This window comes from Aythya fuligula, chromosome 3 (assembly GCF_009819795.1).
Source record: "Aythya fuligula isolate bAytFul2 chromosome 3, bAytFul2.pri, whole genome shotgun sequence".
NCBI lineage: Eukaryota > Metazoa > Chordata > Aves > Anseriformes > Anatidae > Aythya > Aythya fuligula.
The window spans coordinates 118,631,689-118,652,533 of record NC_045561.1 but is presented as its reverse complement, the minus strand read 5'-3'; the positions used below and the strand labels follow the sequence as shown (position 1 = coordinate 118,652,533).

At 62.0% G+C, this 20,845-nt stretch overlaps 1 protein-coding gene across 2 annotated transcripts; it reads right to left on the bottom strand.

Annotated features, from left to right (window-relative positions):
- Positions 1–890: 890 nt before the first annotated feature.
- On the bottom strand, positions 891–13,575 carry KIF3C (kinesin family member 3C). Of its 2 annotated transcripts, XM_032184064.1 has the most exons (9): positions 13,402–13,575; positions 11,894–13,371; positions 8,048–8,149; positions 7,801–7,923; positions 7,482–7,600; positions 5,711–5,866; positions 5,418–5,526; positions 4,418–4,593; positions 891–3,605 (listed from the first exon to the last, which is right to left on the bottom strand). In XM_032184064.1, exons 2-9 carry the CDS (start codon positions 13,337–13,339, stop codon positions 3,512–3,514), a joined length of 2,325 nt encoding a protein of 774 aa, XP_032039955.1. In that variant the 5' UTR covers positions 13,340–13,371; positions 13,402–13,575; the 3' UTR covers positions 891–3,511. The 2 variants fall into 2 exon arrangements, with proteins under 2 accessions (XP_032039955.1, XP_032039956.1); XM_032184065.1 differs by having other exon boundaries at positions 5,750–5,866; positions 11,894–13,575.
- Between the last annotated feature and the right edge of the window lie 7,270 nt (positions 13,576–20,845).

Sequence of the window (20,845 nt, the reverse complement as noted above, 5' to 3'; positions counted from 1 at the left end):
CAGCAGCTTGTGAGGAAGGGCTCAGACCTGCTCAAGTCATCATCGCAGAGCTGGAAGGAGCTGGGCATGTAAAACGAAATCCCTCAAAATCAATGTTCTGACTTACATGCACTTCTCTTTACCCTTAGAGCTTATGCTTAGCTTTTTACAGAGGGCTCGTAGGTAGCAAAACCATAGTTTTGCTGCTTAGATCGCAGCACATCTCCCCTCAGAAGGGACCCACACGGCTCACCGAGGCCAGCTCCCAGCTCTCGTCCTGCTGAGGCTTCCTGCAAAACAGCTGTTTTGGTGCAAATGCTGTCTTAAACAGGAAAAATACGCGGAGAAATGAAGGGCAGCAAGTAACAAAGCCCCGGCTCGTGCAGCAGCAGCAGCAGCCCCGACCCCAAACCCCTGCGGGGAGCCCAGGCACCGCGTTGAAGGAGGCGAGGGAGGCTCTGCGCGATGATGCTCATTCCTTTATTGGTGTCATTGCCAGTTTTTGAGGAGTGCCGGCGCCTTCTGAGCACGTCCAGCACTGAGTCAAAGCTACATTACAGAATATTGAAGAGGTGTCCATCCAAAGCCAGAGGGGGTGTGAGATCTGTGACCTCTCTCCATACAGTATGTATAATATATATATATTTATAATATGTCCCGTATATTCATTATGTATAGAGTGACAAGGATGGGCCACCGTACAGTAAACTTTTGATTTCTAAATAGGTCACCATAGCAACAGGCACAAAAATTTGGTCCTAATCAAGGCCCTCACCTTGTCAATCAATCCGAAACAGACCCCAGCCCACCCCTTGCAAAAAAATAAAGTCCAAACCTGAAACCGAAAATAACTAAATAACCAATTAAAATTAAAAAAAAAAAAAAAAAAAGGGCCCCACCCCAGCCCACTGCCCCCCTCTGGAACTTGCCCCTGTACTCACACGCACATCGAAGGTGAAGAGATCCCTTGGCTACACACGCGCGCACCCACACACGCCTACACACATCCCTATGTAAATACACACGCACCGACGTACAAAGAACAAGGAACGGTACAAATATACACCCCAGCTTGTTGCAGCGATGCAGGGAGGCTGCGAGCGGCCCGGCCCGGCCTTGCAAGGCAGGGGCAGCGGCGTCCACGGCCCACGGCCCGCGGCCTGGAGGCGTTTTGGCGACCAGCCATGGGGCCGGCAGCCCTGGATGGGGACACGGGGACTGTCCCATGACAGATACGCTCCAGAAGCCACGCCAGGAGCCAAGCCAGGCCAGGTGATGGAGCCCGTGGGTGGCAACACGTTGCTGGCCCCTGCCACCAGCTCGCCGGGATGCTGGGGGTCTCCGGGCAGAGCCCACGGTGAGCCCCGTCCCACCGGACCCATCCTGCCGAGGCCCAGTGGGTGCCGTGGGAGGCCCTGGGGTGCAGGGGGAGCCCACGGGTCAGCCCCCCAAGGAAGATGCTCCTCAGGCTTCCCACCGGCCTCACGATGTGCCATGGTTGGGGTCAGCAATGAGCCGGCAGCCCCCGACCTCGCCTGCTGTGCCCTGGTTCCCCACCTCGGGTCTCAAGGAGCCACCGACCTGGCTGAATATGAACTTGGGGCAGCTGGAAGGCAAGGAAGAAGGGAAGAGAAAACATCCCCGCAGGATGCCGTGCAGACAGCTTCTTCCTTTCTTGGGTCTCTGCTTCCCGACCTTTGTGCTCCCCGAGGCCATCCTGGAAATGGAAGGTGGAGCTGGGGCTCCATCCACTGCTTCTCCACCCCGCCACGGTGCTGTCGGCGGGCTGAAGAACTCGCCACCAGCCACGGGAGGGACCCAGGGACCCATCCTCCACCACCAGAGCCCCTTCCTTGTGCGCCCTGCCCTGCGCTCAGCAGCACCACGCGCTCGCTCCCCTCCCTGGGATTTTTTTCCCTACCCAATGGTGCAGCCTTTGCTGCTCAATTCCTATCCGAACTTTCAGGTCAAGTTTGTATTCAGGCAGAAAGCAGGCATTTCACCCTGCCCCACGCAGCATCGTGTGGCTCTTCTGAATACCACGGGCATCTGCAGGAGCCAGGACTCGCCACCCTTCTCAGCTTCCCCAAAAACAACCCTGCGGGCTGGCAGAGAGGGGCCAAGACCCCTGAGGGGCTCCATGGGACACAGGTGGAGAAGGGAGGATGGCAGCAGAAGCACGGAGCAGTTGACACAAAGCAGGACAGTGCCACGGGGGAGCGGGAGAAGGCCCCACAGCAGAGGATGGGTCAGGGGAAGAGCACGAAGGTTCGTGCACCCCAGCCTGGCCGAGCGGCTGTGGGGCCTCTCCCGAGAGGTGGCACTTGGTCCCAAGCAGCTGTAGCTGAGGGTTCACCTCCACACCAAGCTGAACCATTTGGGGACACCGAGTGACACCCTGGCAATGCCGTGTGCTGCTGCCTGGGATGGGTTTCTGATTGCTGTGCCGGGCAGAAGAGCCCTGCTGCTTGCTGCTCACACCCATTACCCATCTCACATCCATCAGCTCTCCCTCCACCACCCACAGGGCGACCAGAAGCGTTCCCCAGCCCCCAGCGCAGCGTTTCCAGCCCAGAGGAGAGCTGTGCTGAGGTCACTCCTCCAGGCATCACCATTTTGTGCCGCGTTGCCTTTCGTTGTCAGAAAAGATGGAAATTGTAGTGTGGGTTTCACTCAGGCAATAACTGCTCCTCAGACTACGTGGCTCCTTGGGTGGAAGGGGACGGAGCTCCCCACCTCCTGTCCTTGCTCTGCAGCTACACACGTGCACGGTCAGGGCCTGGAGCAAGCCGGGTGTCAGACGGCCACGCAGGACCGGGGCAGCCACCTCCAGAGGCCCTTTGGGCAGCTCGCAGGTCCTCGTGGTGGATGGAGCTGGCAGCGTGGAGGGACAGCCACGTGCAGAAGTCAGCGAGACATCGTCACTGCCACCAGTGAGTCCCCCGTGGTCTCCAGCAAGCCCAGGGTAAGGGTCTGCCACCGGGATGTCTCCAAAACCTTGCAGACGTTGCCACGAGCCGCAGCACAGACCGTAGGGCAAGCTCCGTGGGATCTGGTGAGCGCAGCAGGGAGGGTCCGGAGCTGCCTTGCCCCGTGCCAAAGCCTTCAGGGGCTGTGGGGTGGGGGGCTCAGGGGGCTCAGGGCCCCACGTCCCAGCGAAGGGACCCGCGCGGTGCCAGCCTCGGGCGTCCCGCAGCGCCACCGCGCCTCCTGACTCTGCTCACCAACCACTCCATAAATAAATACGTTAAATAAATAAAGTGACAGATCCAGACTAGGGAAGGCGGGGGGGTGAGGGGGAGGAAGGAAAAAAGGAAGGGGGCAGCTCCCATCGCCCCGGGGGGGGGGCTGCTCACTGAGCGTCTCACACAAACACAGGCGCACACCGAAGTAGCTGAAGACAAAAGACGAACGGGGAGCGGTGGAGGTGCTGCCGGCGGTGGAGGTGCTGCCGGCGGGGCCATTCCTTGGCCCCGGCGCTGGAGGCAGCCACCGACGGGCTCAGTCCTCGCGGGGCAGGGGCTCGGGGCGGTCACTCCTGCGCCGGCGTCGTGGAGGCGCGCGGGGACCCGGCGGCGAGGGCGACGTGCGTGGTGGAGGACGGCAGCGACCGCGGCGTCTGGCACCTGGAGGGGGTGGCACGAGCTGAAAACCATCTCCCTTCTGCTTCCTCTTCCCCCGTCTCCTCCCCCAGACCCTGCTGTTTTCTCTGCGATTTCCCATGTGGGCAGCGCCCGAGGACACCCAGCGCTGGACAGCACTGTGGTCATCCTGGGGGTGTGTGCGCGATGATGTGTTGCTGTCATCATCCTATTTTTTTCATAGATTCACAGAGTCCTGGAATAGTTCGGGCTGGCAGGGCCCTCAGAGCCCCCCGATGCCACCCCTGCCATGGGCACGACCCCTGCCCCCAGCCCAGGCTGCCCCCAGCCCCATCCAGCCTGGCCTTGGGCACCCCCAGCTCCTGGGGCAGCCTGCACCAGGGCCTCACCACCCTCAGAGGGAAGGATTTCCTCCTAATGTCTAACCTAACCCTGCCTTCTTTGAGTTTAAAGCCCATTCCCCCTTGTCCTGTCCCTACACCCCTTACAGAGTCCCTCCCTGTCTCTCCTGCAGCCCCTTCAGGCACGGGCAGGCCACTGTGAGGTCTCCCAGAGCCTTCCCATTTAGCACTCATTTAACACCCATCACAAAATATTGTTAAATATTATTACACACCACCAATTCACAGCTAGTTTTAAGCCCCAAAGCAACAGGGAGCCTAGGAAGCCCCGCGGGGCAGCAGGGTGGAGGTGGATTGGGTGTTGGGCTCCCCTTGGACCCCCCAAAACCTGCCTCCAACAGGAGACAGGAAACATTTCCAGGCTGCCCCGTGCCCTCGGCTTTGCAGCTCCCTCTCAGCCAGTGCTGCCCCACTCGGCGCATCCCCTGCACTCACCAGGAGCGGGATTTCCTCACGCGGGAGGCCGCCGGCCTCTCCAGGAGGCTGTCGAGGTGCATCAGCCTCTCCAGGTGCAGAGCCCTCGGGTCCTGCTCGGCCGGGTCCCTGCTCCGCTCAAACTCGAACACGGCCGGAGGGGAGACGTCCAGCTCCAAGAACATGATGTTCTCAGCCTGCAGCAGGACAGGGAGGAGGGAGAGACAACGCAGGGAGTCACCGCGTGGCAAAGCAGCGAGGCAGCACCTCGGGGAGGTCCGAATTGCTGAGCAAACTTGAATGCCCACGGGGAACAGGGACCCTCTCCTGGCTGCTGCTGTGCCCTAGTGGCAGGAGCCAGCAGAGGCAGTGAGCCAGGAGCTCAAGGACTGGCTGACAGGCACGGCCACCGACCCAGAAAACTGGGGCCAAGGCTCTCAAAGCTGGGAGCTCTCAAGTACCTCACGTCATCAAGTCTTATTTACTCCATCCTCTCTCCAGGTGTCTGGAGCTGTCAGCCAGCCATCCGTCTGTCTGTCCATCCATCCATCCACTCCAATACAGTTCTTACTAGCCACCACCTCATCCTAATGTTATTTTCTCCATCTGTCCATTGATCCATCTCACTAAAATCCATCCATCTCATTGAACGTCTTTCCATTCATCTGTCAGTGCAATTCTTTCCATTCATCCCTCCATCCGTCCACTTCTACATAGGTCTGTCTCTCTGTCCATCTATCCCAGTGCCATTCCATCCTTCCTTCCTTCCTTCCCTTCATCCATCCATCCATCTGTCCATCTCTCCATCCATCTCTCCTTTCCTCCCTCCCTCTCTCCTCCTATCCATCCATTGCTCCATCCATCCATCCATCCATCCACCCATCCATCCACCCATCCATCCACTGACACACCCAATTTTTCAACCCATCCACCCATCCACCCATCCCTTTATCCATCCATCCATCCCCCCACCCACCCATGGATGCCCTCTCCCCCCTTCGCCCCCCGTTTCCCCCCTTACCCGGTAGCGCGGATGCGAGCCCATGGCCATGGCCACGCGGGCGTACTGGCTGATGGGCCTCTTGTACCCCACGGCAGACGTGGGCCTCTTCTTCATCTGGCTGCTGCTTCTGAAAAGGGAAACCAGGCGAGGAGGGTCCCTCACACAGCACAAACGCTGCCAGAACCGCGCCGGGCACGGCCCCGAGCGCAGGACGGACCCCAGCGGGCGGAGGGGAGGCTCCCACCCGCGGCGCCTCCGTCGTGTCCCCGTGTCCCCGACCCACAGCGGTGGCACCGCCGGGCCCAGCTCACCCCCGCTCCTCGCCCCAGCTGGCGGGGAGCCGCACGCACCCGCCGGCCGGCACCAGCGGCTGGAACTTCCACTGGTCCTCCTCGCAGTCGAAGTAGAGGCGGTTGACGATCTTGTTCTTCTCCTCCGGAGGGATGAAGTTCTCGATGATCAGGTACCTGCACGAGGCACAGGGCAGGAGGAGAAGGAGAGGAAGGGGTTACGGGGACAGGAGGGAGAGCAGAGATGGGGAGCAAGGGGAGCAGGGCAGGGGAGGACACGGGGGGCACAGGGGGGCAGAGAGGGTCCGCCAGGGTTGGATCCAGCAGGGGTGGGCGAGGCAGGAGAGAAAGGGCAGAGGAAGACTGTCATTCAGAGAGGAGTGGAGGAAACATCGTCAGCTCTGAGCGCTGCCTCGGGGCCAAAACCCCACCGCCTGCTCCCCTGCGGGTCCCCAGGCACGGTCTGCAATGCACAGTCTGCAATGTGCAGTTTGCAACGCACCATTTGCAATGCAGCCCGTGATGTGCAGATTGCATCGTGCAATTTGCAATGCACCATTTACAAGGAAGCCTGCAATGTGCAGTTTGCAACGCACGGTCTGCAACGTGCAGTTGGCAGCACAGATTTGCAAGGCAGCCTGCAATGTGCAGGTTGCGATGCAGGTTGTGATGCACAGTTTGCAAGGCAGCCTGCAACACGCAGTTTGCAACGTGCAGCCTGCAACGCACGATTTGCAATGCCCATGTTGAGTGCAGTCTGCAAGGTTCAACTTGCAACACACAGTTTGCAACATGCAATTTGCAAAGCAGTCTGCACCGTGCAGTTTGCACCGTGCAGCTTGCAGTGCACAATGTGCAAAGCAGCCTGCACCGTGCAGTTTGCAACACGCAGTCTGCAGCGCAGCCCCCACTGCTGAGCTCCTGCAGCTTATGGATGCACCAGAAACCCCCCGGGGGCTCCCCAAACCCACCCAGGAGCCAGCTGCTCCCCCCCCCCAACCCCTCTGCCCAACCCTCGGGCCCTCTCGCAGCACTCGCTGCCCCCTGCACCCCCCCGGCTGTGGGGCAGGTCGGGATTACAGCCCCCTGCCGGCGTCCCGCCAGCCCCGCTAAGAGCATTTCCTCTCAGCCCCGGATTATTCTTGTCGCTTTTTTTTTTTTTTTTCCTTTTTTTTTTTTTTTAAAGCCTTAATTCATTTTGAAAATCCCTTCAGAGGATGGGAAGCCGAAGCGGCCACGCTGTCACAGCAGCGAAGCTTCCCCAGGCGAGATGCAGGCTGAAACTGCATCCAATTGACCCCAGAGGGAATTTTTGTTTTCCCACATTGGTTTTGGGGTAAATTGGGAAGCTGCACAAGGCCGTTCCGAGTAGATGAATCGCCGACGCGAGTCTGCAGGCTCTTAAAATGTTTTAATCACCTTCAAAAGGCCGGGTGGTAAAACTGAAATGAGATTCTGCTCGGAGTAAAACCCTGAATATTTCATCATGAAAACGCTAAAATATTTATACGTGTCTGGGCTGTTATTTTAAGATATTGAATCAAATAATTGCTTGCAGTGAAAACAGACCCACCGGGGGTGCTGGGGGCTGGACCTGTGCTTCCGAGGTGCTCGGGAGGGAACCGGGGGCCCCTGCACCTCGTTGCACCCACCCGGGGGCACGAGTGGAGCGCAGGGGGGTGGCACCCAGGGGTGCCCGTGACACCCAGTCCTGTCACCGTGCACACCCAAACTGCTGCTGCTAGTGGGGGGGGCTGTGTTCTGTGCCCCCCATGGGCTTGGGGCCACCTACTTGAGCTTCAGCTCCCGCGTCTGCTCGTTCTGCGCCTCCTCCAGGTCCTGCCGCACGCGGATGTACTCGTCGTGCTGGTCCTGGATCTCCGCCTTCACCGCCTGCAGCTTGGCGTACAGCTGGGTTGGGGGGGGGACACCATCAGCCCCCAACCCCTGGCACAGTGATTCCCCCCCAGGGACCATGCTCAGAGCCTCCTCCAGGCCAGCAGGTCCCGGGGGGGGGACACAGACAGGGCAGGGTGGCTATAGGATGCACCCCCCTTGAGATAAGGACCGAGGGCACGGCTGGGTGTCCCCCCCCCCCGAAGGTTTCTCACCTTCTTCAGCTTCTTGGTTTTGATCTCCACCTCCTGCTGCAGCGACGTGTACGTCTCCCGCAGCTCCATGGTCTCCTCGTCCCGCAGCACCATCTCCTGCTGCATCTCCCTCTCGCGGCGTTTCTGCGGCCGGGGAGGGGGGGAGAGAGGCTGAGGGCTGGCTCGGGCACGGCCCCAAACCCCCCCCCTTCATGGGCACGGTGCCCCCACAGCCCCAGGGCCGGTCCCCACACGGGTCCTGCGGTACCTGCTCGGCGATCTCCTGCCGCTTCAGCTCCAGCATCTTCTGCTGCTCGTTGGTGTGGTCCATGATGGTCCTGCCGCCGATCAGCAGCTTGCTCTCCATGGCCTGGGGGGGCACAAAATGGGGTGGGGGTCAGCGGATCTCCGGGAGGGGCTGAGCTTTGTGCTCCGGGGACAGCGCCAGGACCCGAGGGGACGGCACGGAGCTGGGACAGGGGAGGGTCGGGGGGGTTGGGGAGAGGTTCTGCACCCAGGGGTGGGCTCCCCAGGGACATGGGCACGGCACGGAGCAGCCGGGGTTCGAGCAGTGCTGGGACAATGCTCTCAGATGTAGGGTCTGGTTTTGGGGTGGTGCTGCGCGGACTCCTCCAACCCATGGCATTTCGTGGCTCCGTGACCTGCCCTGCCACGTGCTGCTAATTGGGCTGACCCTCGTTAAACAAAACTGGGCCACCTGCAGCCCGAGCACCCTGGGGAAGGAGCTCGGCACCCCTGGCACCCATCCCCAGGGTGCCCAGCCGCAGCGGTGCCCGTCCACGGGATGCAGGGACACGGGGAGGGGACGGGCACGAGGCCAGGGCTGCTTCAATCCCGCTTCCTTCTGCCCAGCTGCGAGCCCTGGGGTGCTGTGGATGTGCTGGCCGGGTTGAGCCGAGCACCACGAGCACAGTTTGGGTCCTGCAGTGCTCGGAGCTGCTGGAAACACGGGGGTGCTGCGGGTCCCGGGGCAGGATCCGAGCTCCCCGCTCCAGGCACAGAGCTGGGCATCCAGCTCCGTTTCCCTTGGGATAGTCTCATCCTGACCCCCAAACCCTATCCATCCCATCCACTCCATCCCATCTTATCCCTTCCATCCTATCCTACCCCATCCCACACACCCCATCCCTCCAAACCCACCCAACCCATCCCATCCTATTCTGTCCATCCCATCCCATCCTAACCCTCCAAACCCACCCCACCCCATCCATGCCATCCTATTCCATCCATCCCATCCCACCTCACCTCACCCCATCCCATCCCATATCCCCATCCCATCCCATCCTATCCCTTCAACCCCACCCCATCCCCTTCCATCCCATCTATCCCATCCCATCCCATTCCATTTATCCCATCCCATTTATCCCATCCCATCCCATCCCAGTTGTGCTTCCCATCACCTCCCCAGGGCCAGGGGCTCCCCATCACCACGCTGTGCACACACACACACACCCTTTGCACACTCTCCTACACACACCCACGTGTGCCGGCGCTTGTGCACGCGTGCCCTCCCGTTTACCCCCCCGCACAACATTTGCACACTCGTGTGAGCGGCCGTGACAAAGGCTGCGCCCCCCCGGCCCCCGGGGACCCCCCTCGCCGCCGTCTCCAAGCAACTGCGAGGCACGAGGGCGGTGACGCCGCGCGAAGGGGACCGGCATCTCCCCGGGCACACAGGTTTCTGGGGCAGGACCGCTCAATCCCTGTTTTTTTTCCCTATTTTTTTCATTTCCCAGCATTGCACGGGCTCCTGCGGCACCCGACACCGCGCCACGGGGACGCTGGGGAGCCCCCGGGGTGGAGAGACTGGGACCAGGCACGACGCATCGCAGGTCCTTGCTGCCAGGGGTGCTCCTGTCCCCCCTGCCAGGGTTTATTCCCTGCTGCTGCTGCACAAAAGGGTGTTTCAGTCCCGGTGCTGTGTCCCCAAAGTGTTTATTTACTGCAGCAGGGAGGACTCTTCCTTAATACGGCTGAACTCTAAGCCTCTCGCTGCAGCCTGCTCCTGCCCCCGGATAACTCCATGCCCTGAGTGGGATCGCAGTGCTGACCCCACTGCCCCGTGGCTGCAGGATTCACCTGGTGGATGTGCCCTGCTTTATATGTGGGAATTTCCCTGTTATTGCTCAAATTTGCAGCACCTGAGCTCGCCGCGGGGCACCCGCACCTCCCCACGTGCTGCGTGGCTCTGACACCCCCCCCCGTGGCTCAAGCCCTTGGCTCATCCGTGCTGGCAACTGCTTCCCTGACCCCAAAACCTGGGGAGGGGAGAGGCTGGCTGCGTCGCCCACGGGTGGGCAGGGTGCCCTGCGTGCCCCGTGCTCGCTCCCACGTGTGCCAGTGTCCCCCCCCACCCCCAAAGCACAGGGGCTGCCTTTGTGCCAACCCCGCTGCAGCTGCGGGGACAAAGCGCCCACGAGGGGCTGTGCCGTGCTGCCCACTGCATCTTTCCACACCACTGAAACCAGGAAACCCCCCCCGAGCCCATCGGGGAGGGCACCGCAGGAGGCTCTGCCCCTCCGCTGCCAGCCAGGGACGGTTTTTCCCCCGCGGGGTGATGCTGAATTGGGTCCCCCCCCCCCACCCCAGGCTGGAGGCTGCGGAGGCCACCGAAGGGGCTGCAGCATCATCCTGGCCTCAGGCCCTGCCTCGTTACTCAGCAATTACAGGGCACGCCGTGGCCCCGAGCCAGACCCCACTGCACCACGCCGGACAAGGAGACACCACGGGGAGGCTGCCAGAGGGAGCCTGCGGCACGGCACCGCTGCAGGACGCAGCCCCCGTGCCCGGCACCCAGCCCCGTGAGCCCCCAGCCCCGAGAGGGCCACGGCCAGCGCCAGGATGGCCCTAAAAGCTCTGACCCCCCCTGTGTGAGCCCGTGGGTCCCCGTGCCCTGCAGGTGACCGGGCAGTGCTGGCCATGTCACACACCCATGCGCACGGCCGTGTGCCCCCGGTGACACCGGGGTGCCTGTCCCTGCATGGCAGGGACCCCTCTGGCACCGGGGTGTAACGGGGAGCCCAGCACCTGCCCAGAGCTCTGCCCCAGCAGGGAACAAGGGAAGGGGCTCCCCCCGGCTCCTGTGAGCCCCCCAGCACACCCGTGTCCCACAGGTCGTGGAGGAGCAGACATCAAAGCCACCCCGGGAACCTGCCACAAGCAGCCCCGAGGGCTCAGCACCGAGCGCTGGGGTTGCAGCAGGCGCTGAGCTGGGCACAGGGGTGGCACGGGGACAACGGGGACAGCCCCTCCCCAAATCCCCCGGATCCCCAGCCAGGCGTGACGCTGTTGACACAGGGCGGTGGTGCCGTGGCTCAGCACCCAGGCTCCTTCCCAGCCTCGGCACCCGCATCCAGGGGCTGCCTTCATCCCATCCCTGCACCCAGGCGGGGCCCGCAGCAGCCCCGAGAGGCTGAGACAGGGCCAGTGGTGCCGGCAGCACCACGGCAGGGCCGGGAGCAGGAGCAGGAGGGGGACCCAGGGGTGCTGCCGGCGCTGCAGCACGGCCACGGGGCTGGGCTGGGGCTGCTGCCACCCCTTTCACGCTCAGCCCTAAATCCCTGAGCATCCCCAAGCTGGCAGAGCCCCAGCCCCAGCCCTGGGCACGTTCCTGGGGCCACCTCAGGGTGGTGGGTACGGATCTGCAGCATCTCCCCCACCCGCCACGAGCTGCTTTGTTGTGCCGAGGGTCGGCGCGGAGCACGGCGCGCTCGTGCCACCAGCGGGCCCGGACGGGTGGCCCCGCGCCCCCAGCAGCACCCACAAAATGGTCCCATGGGGGTCCGTGCCTGAGGGCAACCCCTGCCCACCACCGCCCCAGGGGCATCGGGGTCCCCTTGGGCACCTCGCTTGGGCACCCAGTTTGGGCACATTGCTGGGGAACCCAGCTTGGACACCCAGAATGGACACACAGCTTGGGACACCCAACTTGGACACCCAACTTGGACACCCAACTTGGGACACCCAGCTTGGGACACCCAGCTTGGACACCCAGCTTGGGACACCCAACTTGGACACCCCACAAATGCCCACAAGCAACGCCGGCCGCAGCCCAGCACCGCTCACGCGCGCCCCCCACGTGGCGACCCCGTACCTTGTACTTGGTGGCCAGCAGCTCCGTGGCCTCCTGCTCCTTCCGCAGGTCCTCTATCATCTTCTCCTTCTCCTCCAACAGCTTCTGCTTCTCCTCGCTCACCAGGCTGTGGTCGTCCTGGATGGCGGCCTTCTCCTCCTCCAGCCTCTCCTTCTGCTCCTTCAGGTAGTTCTCCATGTTCTTCTCCAGGCCGTCCTCGTTCTCGTCCTCCCCTTCGTTCTCCGTGGCGCTTTCTCCGTCCACCGCCTTCTTCCTCCGGCTGCTCCTTCTCCTCTTCTTGCCCAACATGCCGCGCTTCTCCAGCTGGGCCTTCAGCCGGACGATCTCCTCCTGAAACTCCCGCAGCAACGTGTCCTTGGGGTCCTCGTTCACCCGGGGCTTGTTCTTGATGTTCTTGGCCCTGTTGGCGAACCTGAGGGTGGAGAGGCTCTCGTCGTAGCTGTGCGAGGCCGGGCCCAGGGTGGCCACCATGATGGTCTTGGCGTTGCCCCCCAGGGAGTCCTGCAGCAGGCGGGTGAGCTTGGAGTCCCTGTAGGGGATGTGCGTGCTGCGGCCGTCCACGAGAGCGGAGATGACGTTGCCCAGGGCGGAGAGGGAGAGGTTGATCTTGGAGGCCTCCTTGGGGCGCTCGCCGTGGGCTCCCATTTTGCCCTGGCGCTCGCTGCCGGCCAGGTCCACCAGGTTGAGCTTGCCCACGCGGATGTGCTCCTCGCCGTCCGGCCCCGTCTCGCTGCACTCCACGGTGATGAGGAAGATGGCGTGGGAGCGCGAGCTGTACTCGTTCATGTTGGTGCTGCCCACGGCGCGCGCCTGGCTGCCCAGGTTCATCACGTGCTCGATCTCCTTGACGTTCTTGGTGACGAAGGAGGAGAGGTCCTTGATGTACACCCCCGTCTCGGGGCTCTCCTTCAGCTCCAGCTTCTTGCCGGGGTCCTTGGCCAGCAGGTCGCGGATCTCCTCCTGGTAGATCTCCAGGTAGGAGGCGCGCACCAGGTACTGCTGGTTCTGCGAGCGCGAGATGTGCGTGAAGATGTGCTCGAAGGCGCTGGGGATGACGCCGCGCTTCTCCGGCTCGGCCCACGAGCCCTGCATGGTGTAGGTCTTACCGGTGCCCGTCTGCCCGTAGGCCAGCACGGTGCCGTTGAAGCCCCGCAGCACCGCGTCCACCAGCGGCCGCACGCTCTCGTCGTACAGCTCGGCCTGCCGCGCCCCGGCGTCGTAGACGGCGTCGAACGTGAAGGTCTTGGGCGGCTCGCCGGGCGCCGCGCGCGGGTTGCGGATGCTCACGCGGCCCAAGCCGGGCTCCAGCTCCACGATGCGCTCGCAGCCCGCAGCCTCCTCCCGGCGGCTCAGCGGACGGCACCGCGCCACCACCCGCAGCGCCTCGCCGCCACCGCCGCCACCACCGCCACCACCGCCGCCACCACCGCGGGTCCTGCCGGCCATGGCGCCCCGTTCGGCCCCGTTCGGCCCCGTTCAGCCCCGTTCGGCCGCGTTCAGCCCCGTTTGGCCGCGTTCAGCCCCGTTTGGTGACGTTTGGCCCCGTTTGGCTGCGTTCAGCCCCGTTCGGTGCCGTTCGGTCCCGTTCAGCTCCCGTTCGGCCCCGTTTGTCCGCGTTCGGCCCCGTTCGGCCCCGTTGGGCCCCGTTTGGTGGCGTTCAGCCCCGTTTGGCCCCGTTTGGCCCCGTTCAGCCCCGCCGCTGCCCGCCCCAGCCGCTGCCAGCCGCGGCCCCGGGGCCGGGGGCGGGCGAGGGGCGGCGGCGGCGGCGGCGGCGGCGGCGGCGCGGGGCCGGGCGGGGCCGGGAGGTGGGGAAGGGAAGGGAAAAAAGGGGGAGGGGATGGGGAGGGGAAGGGGGAGGGGATGGGGGGGGGAAGGGGGAGGGCGCGCGGCTCATTGGCGGAGCGGGAGCGGGGGCGCGCAGGTGCGGGGGCGCGCTGGGGGGGGGACGCCCTGCGGGGAGGGGAGGGGGGGAATGGGGGGGAAAAGGGGGATTTGGGGGATTTGGGGGATTTGGGGGGTGGGATGGGGGATGGGGGAGGGGAGGGGATGGGATGGGGGGGTGGGATTTGGGGTCGGGATGCGGGGCGTGACTCAGGAGTGGGGTGCAGGATGGGATGCGGGATGGAATTTGGGATCGGGATGCAGGACGGGATTTAGGATGGGGACGTGGGGCATGACTCAGGACTGGATGCGGGATGGGATGCGGGATCGGGATGCAGGGCATGACTCAGGGTTGGATGCAGGAGTGGGATGCAGGATGGGATTTGGGATTGGGATGTGGGGCATAAATCAGGATTGGGATGTGGGATGGGATTCAGGATTGGGATGCAGAATTGGGATGCAGGACAGAATTTGGGATTGGGATGTGGGACATGACTCAGGATTGGGATGCAGGATTGGGATGTGGGATGGGATTTGGGATTGGGATGCAGGATTGGGATGCAGGACAGGATTCGGGATCAGGATGTGGGGCATGACTCAGGATTGGGATGCAGGAGTGGGATTTGGGATCAGGATTTGGGACTGGGATGCAGGATTGGGATGTGGGATGAAATTTGGGATCAGGATGTGAGGTATGACTCAGGATTGGGATGCAGGAGTGGGATGTGGGACAAGATTTGGGACTGGGATGCAGGACAGGATTCAGGACTGGGATGTGAGGCATGACTCAGGATTGGGATGCAGGATGGGATTTGGGATTGGGATGCAGGAGTGGGATGTGGGATGGAATTTGGGATTGGGATGCAGGACAGGATTCAGGATTGGGATGAGGGGCATGACTCAGGATTGGATGCAGAATTGGGATGTGGGATGGGATTCAGGACTGGGATGTGGGATTGGGATGCAGGATGGGATTTGGGATCGCAATGTGGGATGTGACTCAGGATTCCAATGCAGGAGTGGGATGTAGGATGGGATTTGGGACTGGGATGCAGGATTAGGATGTGGGACAGAATTTGGGATTGGGATGCAGGACATGATTTAGGATGGGGACATGGGGCATGACTCAGGATTTGGATGCAGGAGTGGGATGCAGGACAGAATTTGGGATTGGAATGTGGGACATGACTCAGGATTGGATGCAGGAGTGGGATGTGGGACAAGATTTGAGATTGGGATGCAGGACAGGATTCGGGATAGGGATGTGGGACATAAATCAGGATTGGGATGTAGGATGGGATTTGGGATTGGGATGCAGAATTGGGATGCTGGACAGAATTTGGGATTGGGATGTGGGACATGACTCAGGATTGGGATGCAGGTTAAGATTCAGGATTGGGATACGGGGCATGACTCAGGATTGGGATGTAGAAGTGGGATGTAGGGTGGGATTCAGGACTGGGATACAGGATTGGGATGTGGGATGAAATTTGGGATCAGGATGTGGGGTATGACTCAGGATTGGGATGCAGGAGTGGGATGTGGGACAAGATTTGGGATTGGGATGCAGGACAGGATTCGGGATTGGGATGTGGGACATAAATCAGGATTGGGATGCAGGATGGGATTTGGGATTGGGATGCAGAATTGGGATGCTGGACAGAATTTGGGATTGGGATGTGGGACATGACTCAGGATTGGGATGCAGGATAAGATTCAGGATTGGGATACGGGGCATGACTCAGGATTGGGATGTAGAAGTGGGATGTAGAATGGGATTCAGGACTGGGATGCAGGATTGGGACCTGGGATGAAATCCAGGATTGGGATGTGGGACATGACTCAGGATTGGGATGCAGGACTGGGTTCAAGATTGGGATGCAGGATTGGGATGTGGGACATGAATTGGGAGTGGGATGCGGGATTGGGATTTGGGCTCAGTGTGCCTGATGTGGGGTGCAGGATTCAGGGTATAGGATGCAGGCATGGTGTTAGATTGGGATGCAGGGTGCTGGGAATGTGATGCGGGGTGCAGGGTATGGGATGTGGGTTGTGGGGTGCAGGGCATGATGCAGGATTTGGGGTATGGGATGCAGGATTGGGATGTGATGTGGGGTGCAGGGTTCCTGGTGTGAGATGCAAGAAGTAGGACTGGGATGCAAGGTGCGGGATTCGGGATATGGGGTGCAGGCTGTGGGATGCAGGATGCTGGGTACCCGATGTGGGATGCAGAATGTAGGACTGGGATGCAGGATGCCAGGTGCAGGATTTGGGTTACGGGATGCAGGTCGTGGGATGCAGGACTAGGATCCAAGGTGTAGGGGGTGTGGGACGTGATTCAGGATATGGGATGCAGGTTGCAGGGCACATTATGTAGGACATGGGATGCAGGACGTGGCGCAGGATTGGGATGAGGTGCTGGGTATGGGGTGCAGGGTATGGGACTGGGATGTGGGATGCAGGGCATGGGACACAAGGAGCAGGATTAGGGACAGGAGATGCAGGACGGGGCTGTGGGAGGCCCCCCAGCCCCTGCAGGGACCCTCACCCTCTACCCGGGGTCACTGCGCTCCCCCCACACCCCACAGCGACCCCCTTGGTCCCGGCCCCCCCAGGTCAGCGGCTGGGTGGGGGCTGAACCGTGCTGGAGGTTAATGGGGCCGGAAGCAGAGCTTATCCCCTAATTAGCTAATGAGGGCATTTGCTGCCCTGTAGGGCTGCCCGGTGCCACCCCAATTCCTGGGGAGGGGGACGGTCCCCGGGGGGGGGGGGGGCTTGGAGGTGGGGGAGAGGGGAAGGAGCAGGGATGGGGGGGGACTGGAGGGGCTGGGGGGGCACAGCAGGGAGTGGGGAGGGGGTGGAGGGAGGGATGGGGATGGGGAGATGGTTTTGGGGTTGCAGGGGGGGTTGAGGGATGGAGGGGATGCTGGGGAGGTGGAGGGGGCGGTAGCTGGGGTCTGGGGTGCCCCTGGGTTGGGGTCCCCCCCCCGCTGCCCACCAGCTCCAGCCCCCTCGTCTCAACCCCCAGCAGCTCCTGGCTCAGTGGCACCGCCATGGGCTCTGGGGACAGTAATAGGGACATGGATGGGGACAACACTGGGATGTCACCGTCCCACACCAGGCCCGGGGCAGGGGTCCACCCCTGGGGGCACAGCAGCCAGGCGGGGTCAGCCCTATAGGGTGGCACAGGCTGCGTGTCCCCTGTGCCATGGGGCAGGGAGCCTGGTCTCCAGTGTCCCCAAGGTGTCCCCAAGGCTGTGGGGACGTGTGGGAGGGCGACATGCGGGAGGGAGTGGTGTTTAGGAAGGGGACACGGGGACAGGGTGACACAGAGGGACAGGGTGACACGCAGGGACAGGGTGACATTAAGGGACAGGGTGACACAGAGGGACAGGGTGACATCAAGGGGCAGGGTGACATTAAGGGGCAGGGTGACATTAAGGGACAGGGTGACATGCAGGGACACTCGCTCGCCCGCAGGTGTCAGCAGGAGGCCGGCTGGTGGCCGTGCTCGGGGTTGTCCCCAAGGCAATGGGGACAGGGCCCTCCTGGGGTGATTTCACCCTGAGCTCCACCACAGCCGCTCTCACTCCCCCTCCTCAGACTAAAAATGGGGAAAAAAACCCATGGAAAGGGCTCGGGGCTTGGGGTGAGGACGGGGAGATCACTCAAATGCCTCCAGGGACGGGGACTTCACTGCTGCCCTGGGCCTCGCCACCCTCTCCATGAAGAAAATCTGCTGGATGTCCCCCCTAGACCTGTCCTGGTGCTCCTTGAGACCATTCCCTTGTGTCATAAAAGTGTCCCCAATGTGTCACGGCCACCCTGGGACACCGCAGCCACCCACGGGGCATCATTGCTGCTGCTGGGGTGTTCCCAGCCCTGAGAAATCTGGCTGGGTTTGGGTACCACGGCCAGCCCCAGGACACCTCTGTCATCTCTAGGACACATTTGGGACGTCATGGTCACCCCAGGGACACCACAGCCACCTCGGCACCCCCAGGACACTGCGGGCACCCCTGGACACCACGCTCACCCCTGCCTGTCCCCACTCTGCCCCATCCTGGCCAGGGCTCTAGGGAGGGTTTCCCTTTGGTTCCCTCCCCCCCTGGTGCTTTTATGGCCCCTGAGGCCCCCCAGTGCCCCGCAGAGCCCCACCAGGGACGTGGCCGGAAAATAATCTGGAGAAATAAGTGGGAAAATCGGAGAATTTTCCCGCTGCCCCGGCGGCGCTCCCAGGCACCAAGAGCACCCTCTGCAGCCAGCGAGGTCCCTGGGGTGGCCTCAGCCCTCTGCGGGGGGAGCTGGGGGGGGATCCTGGGATCCCAAATCTCATGTGGGCAGCAGCCCAGCCCCGCCTGCTGTCCTTGTCCCGCAGAGGACAGGGGGCAGCTCCCGGCCGGGTGTCAGATGCTGTCTGTCCACGCCGTTTCTGCACAAGGTACCTGGGGCATGAGTCTCGGGTTACTGCCAAGTCCTTCTGACTGTGCCATAAACGCCCCTCGCCCCGCGGGCAAGGTGCAGAAGCTGCTGAAAGAGCAACCCCGAGACCTCCCCATGCTCCTGGCAGCCCAAGGGCATCCCACCGAGCTCCCAGGCTGAGCTCCCATGAATTTCTGCCCCTGGATCTCCTCCGCCAGCCTCTGGGGCTGTGGGGTGGGCTCCTGGTGCACCAGCCCACCCCGTTGGGCTGAGATCACTTCTTTTGGGGGATTTTTCCCACTGCAGCAGGGCACCAGCAGGCAGCGAGGCCGGGCAGGGAGAGCAGGGCTCCCGCAGCCCACCCCGGGGGGCCACGAGGGGATTGTTGGGGTAGATTTACCCCATATCCCAAGGGATGGGGGCAGTCGGAGGGGCAAGTGCGGCTTAACCGGAGCCTGGATTTAGGCCGGATCAGTTTGCTGGCAGCTGACTCTGCTATAATTAGACGGCGGCTTCGGTGAGGGAGCCAACTTGGAGCGCCGAGCTCCAGCCCCTTCCAGCCCGCAGGCGCATTAAAGGCAAGCGCCCGGTCCCAGCGTGACCCCAGATGCTCACGGCAGCGGGGTGAGGAGCTGGGGAAGGGGAAATGAGCTGCAAAACCCCTGCAGAGTGGGGTTTCTTGGCCTCGGGTGTGCTCAGAGGAGAAAGCCCTCGGGGGTGGCCCCGTTGGGCTCCACCAGGACCCCCCAGATGGAAAATCACCGGGACACGGGGTAAAAAGGGTCTCAGCTCTGCCCCGATTCGCACCGAGACCACTCTCAGTGGCCTTGTCCCAGTGGGATTCCTGCAGGAAAAGCAAGCAAAGAGCCCGGGCTGTGCCCCACGTCCCTCTTCCCATCTCTGCTGTCACCCAGGGGGAGCGGAGAGAGGGGCTGAGGGAGTGCTGGCAGCCAGGTGGGAGGCGCTGGGCGTTTATCTGGGAACGGGGTTTCAACAGATGTGGTGTGAGCAATGTCTGTAAGGCAACCAGATCAGCGTCGATGCTCAGAGATTAAAGGATTTAATAATCTGCTGGCAAGATGTAATTTAAGGAGGCAGAGCTCTGGTTTGACAGCGCTGAATACGCAGCGAGGAGTTCCCAGCCTTCCCCAAACCCACCCAAACGTCCCTTCAAACAGAACAAACCTCCAGCTGCAGGGCTGGGGGGCTTCTCTACACTGCCCCGGGGGCTAACATCCTCCTTTTAACTATCCTCCTGTTTGGGTGAGCGATGATTAAATGTTTTTAAATGTTACCGTGCTCCCGCAGAGCTTTTTCCTCACGAGCTGCCCCTCATGGCACCGACCCCAGCGCCGCGCAGCCCCTTGTTCTCCTCGCTGCTCCCCTCCCTGGTGAAAAGCCCCGAAAACAAGGCGGTGACTGGCTCTGCAAAGCACTGCTGACAACAATGCCGGCCTTTCTCCTCCGCTCGCGGGCAGCGCGGGATCGTGACCCAGCACCACCGCAGGCGAGCGGTGCTGCGAGGAGAGGGCAGGAGCTTGGGCAGCAGAAAGGGGGAGAATGCCTGGAACAGGTCGGGGCGCTGAGAAACAAGACCCCGAAGCCTTCAGTTTGGGGAAGGGCCCCATGTGTGGGCAGACAAGAGGGCAGAAAGCTCCTTGCTGCCTGCCGCAGGGCTGAGCCTGGCCGAGCCTCCCATGCCGAGCGCCGGCGGCCGAGCTGCGAGCACGCGGGGCTAAATACGTCCCTGGCACGCCGAGCCCCTCTGCTGAAGGCTGGCTGGGCTCTGCGTGACCTTCCTGCCGCCTTCAAGTGCTGATGAAGTATTTCTGTACTTCTGCTCTCGATGCCAGGGTGGCGGCAAGGACAGGATCTGGGAAGAGACGGGCCCTGCTTCCGAGGCGTGGAGCTGCCTTTCTTGTTCCTCTTAGTCCCTGGCTTTGCACTCCAGCTGGGCTGGGGGACAGATGTAGGAAGAGGCAGGGAAGCAAAAACCGAGCTGGAGAACCCACAGCCCTGCCAGAAGCTGTGGTAGGAGCCTCTCCAGATGCTGACCCATCCTCCAGGCTGCGCTTTTAGGAGGCTTGCTCATGTCTTGCTGCTCAGATCCCCCGAAGGCTGAAGGGTGGCTGGGAAGGCCACTGAACCCTCATGCAACGCCTGCAAGTGCTTGCAAAAGAAAAGCAGTGTGGGGACCCTCCTGGACTTTGTATCACTTTTACTTTCTCTTCCCAGGAATTCATTTTGCTGATAAAGCTCACTCCTTTCATTTCTTACATTTTGCAACACAAGAGTGTCTCAAAACATTCGACCAGCTCCTAGGTATAGTTCAACACTGATTTATTTTGAGACCCTTGACCAGTTCCCATAGTTTGATATTTATCATATCATAGTTTGGTATTTATTGCCAGGGGTTCCTGGCACCCACAGGCTGGAGTTTGGTGCTCAGGGCCCGGGGTGCTCAGCAGCACAGCTGTGCTGCAGCAACCTCTGAGAAGAGCAGCATGCAGAGTCCTTTCAGCTCCTCTCCTGTCCCTCCCAGACAACGTGCTGAACATCTAGGGCCGTACCACCAGCCCCATAAGGGACCCCGTCCTTGCCGAGGTTTCGGGTCCCAGCAGTTCCCGAAATGGTGGGAGCTGCAGGCGA

What these genes read in the sequence shown, in the direction of transcription:
- KIF3C (XM_032184064.1), bottom strand. Translation starts at nt 13,339, where the DNA reads ATGGCCGGCAGGACCCGCGGTGGTGGCGGCGGTGGTGGCGGTGGTGGC. An exon ending in ACGCGGGAGCTGAAGCTCAA is followed by an intron (nt 5,867 to 7,481) that starts GTAGGTGGCCCC and finishes TGCCTCGTGCAG; the next exon opens with GTACCTGATCATCGAGAACT. An exon ending in AGCTGGGGCGAGGAGCGGGG is followed by an intron (nt 5,527 to 5,710) that starts GTGAGCTGGGCC and finishes TTCCCTTTTCAG; the next exon opens with AAGCAGCAGCCAGATGAAGA.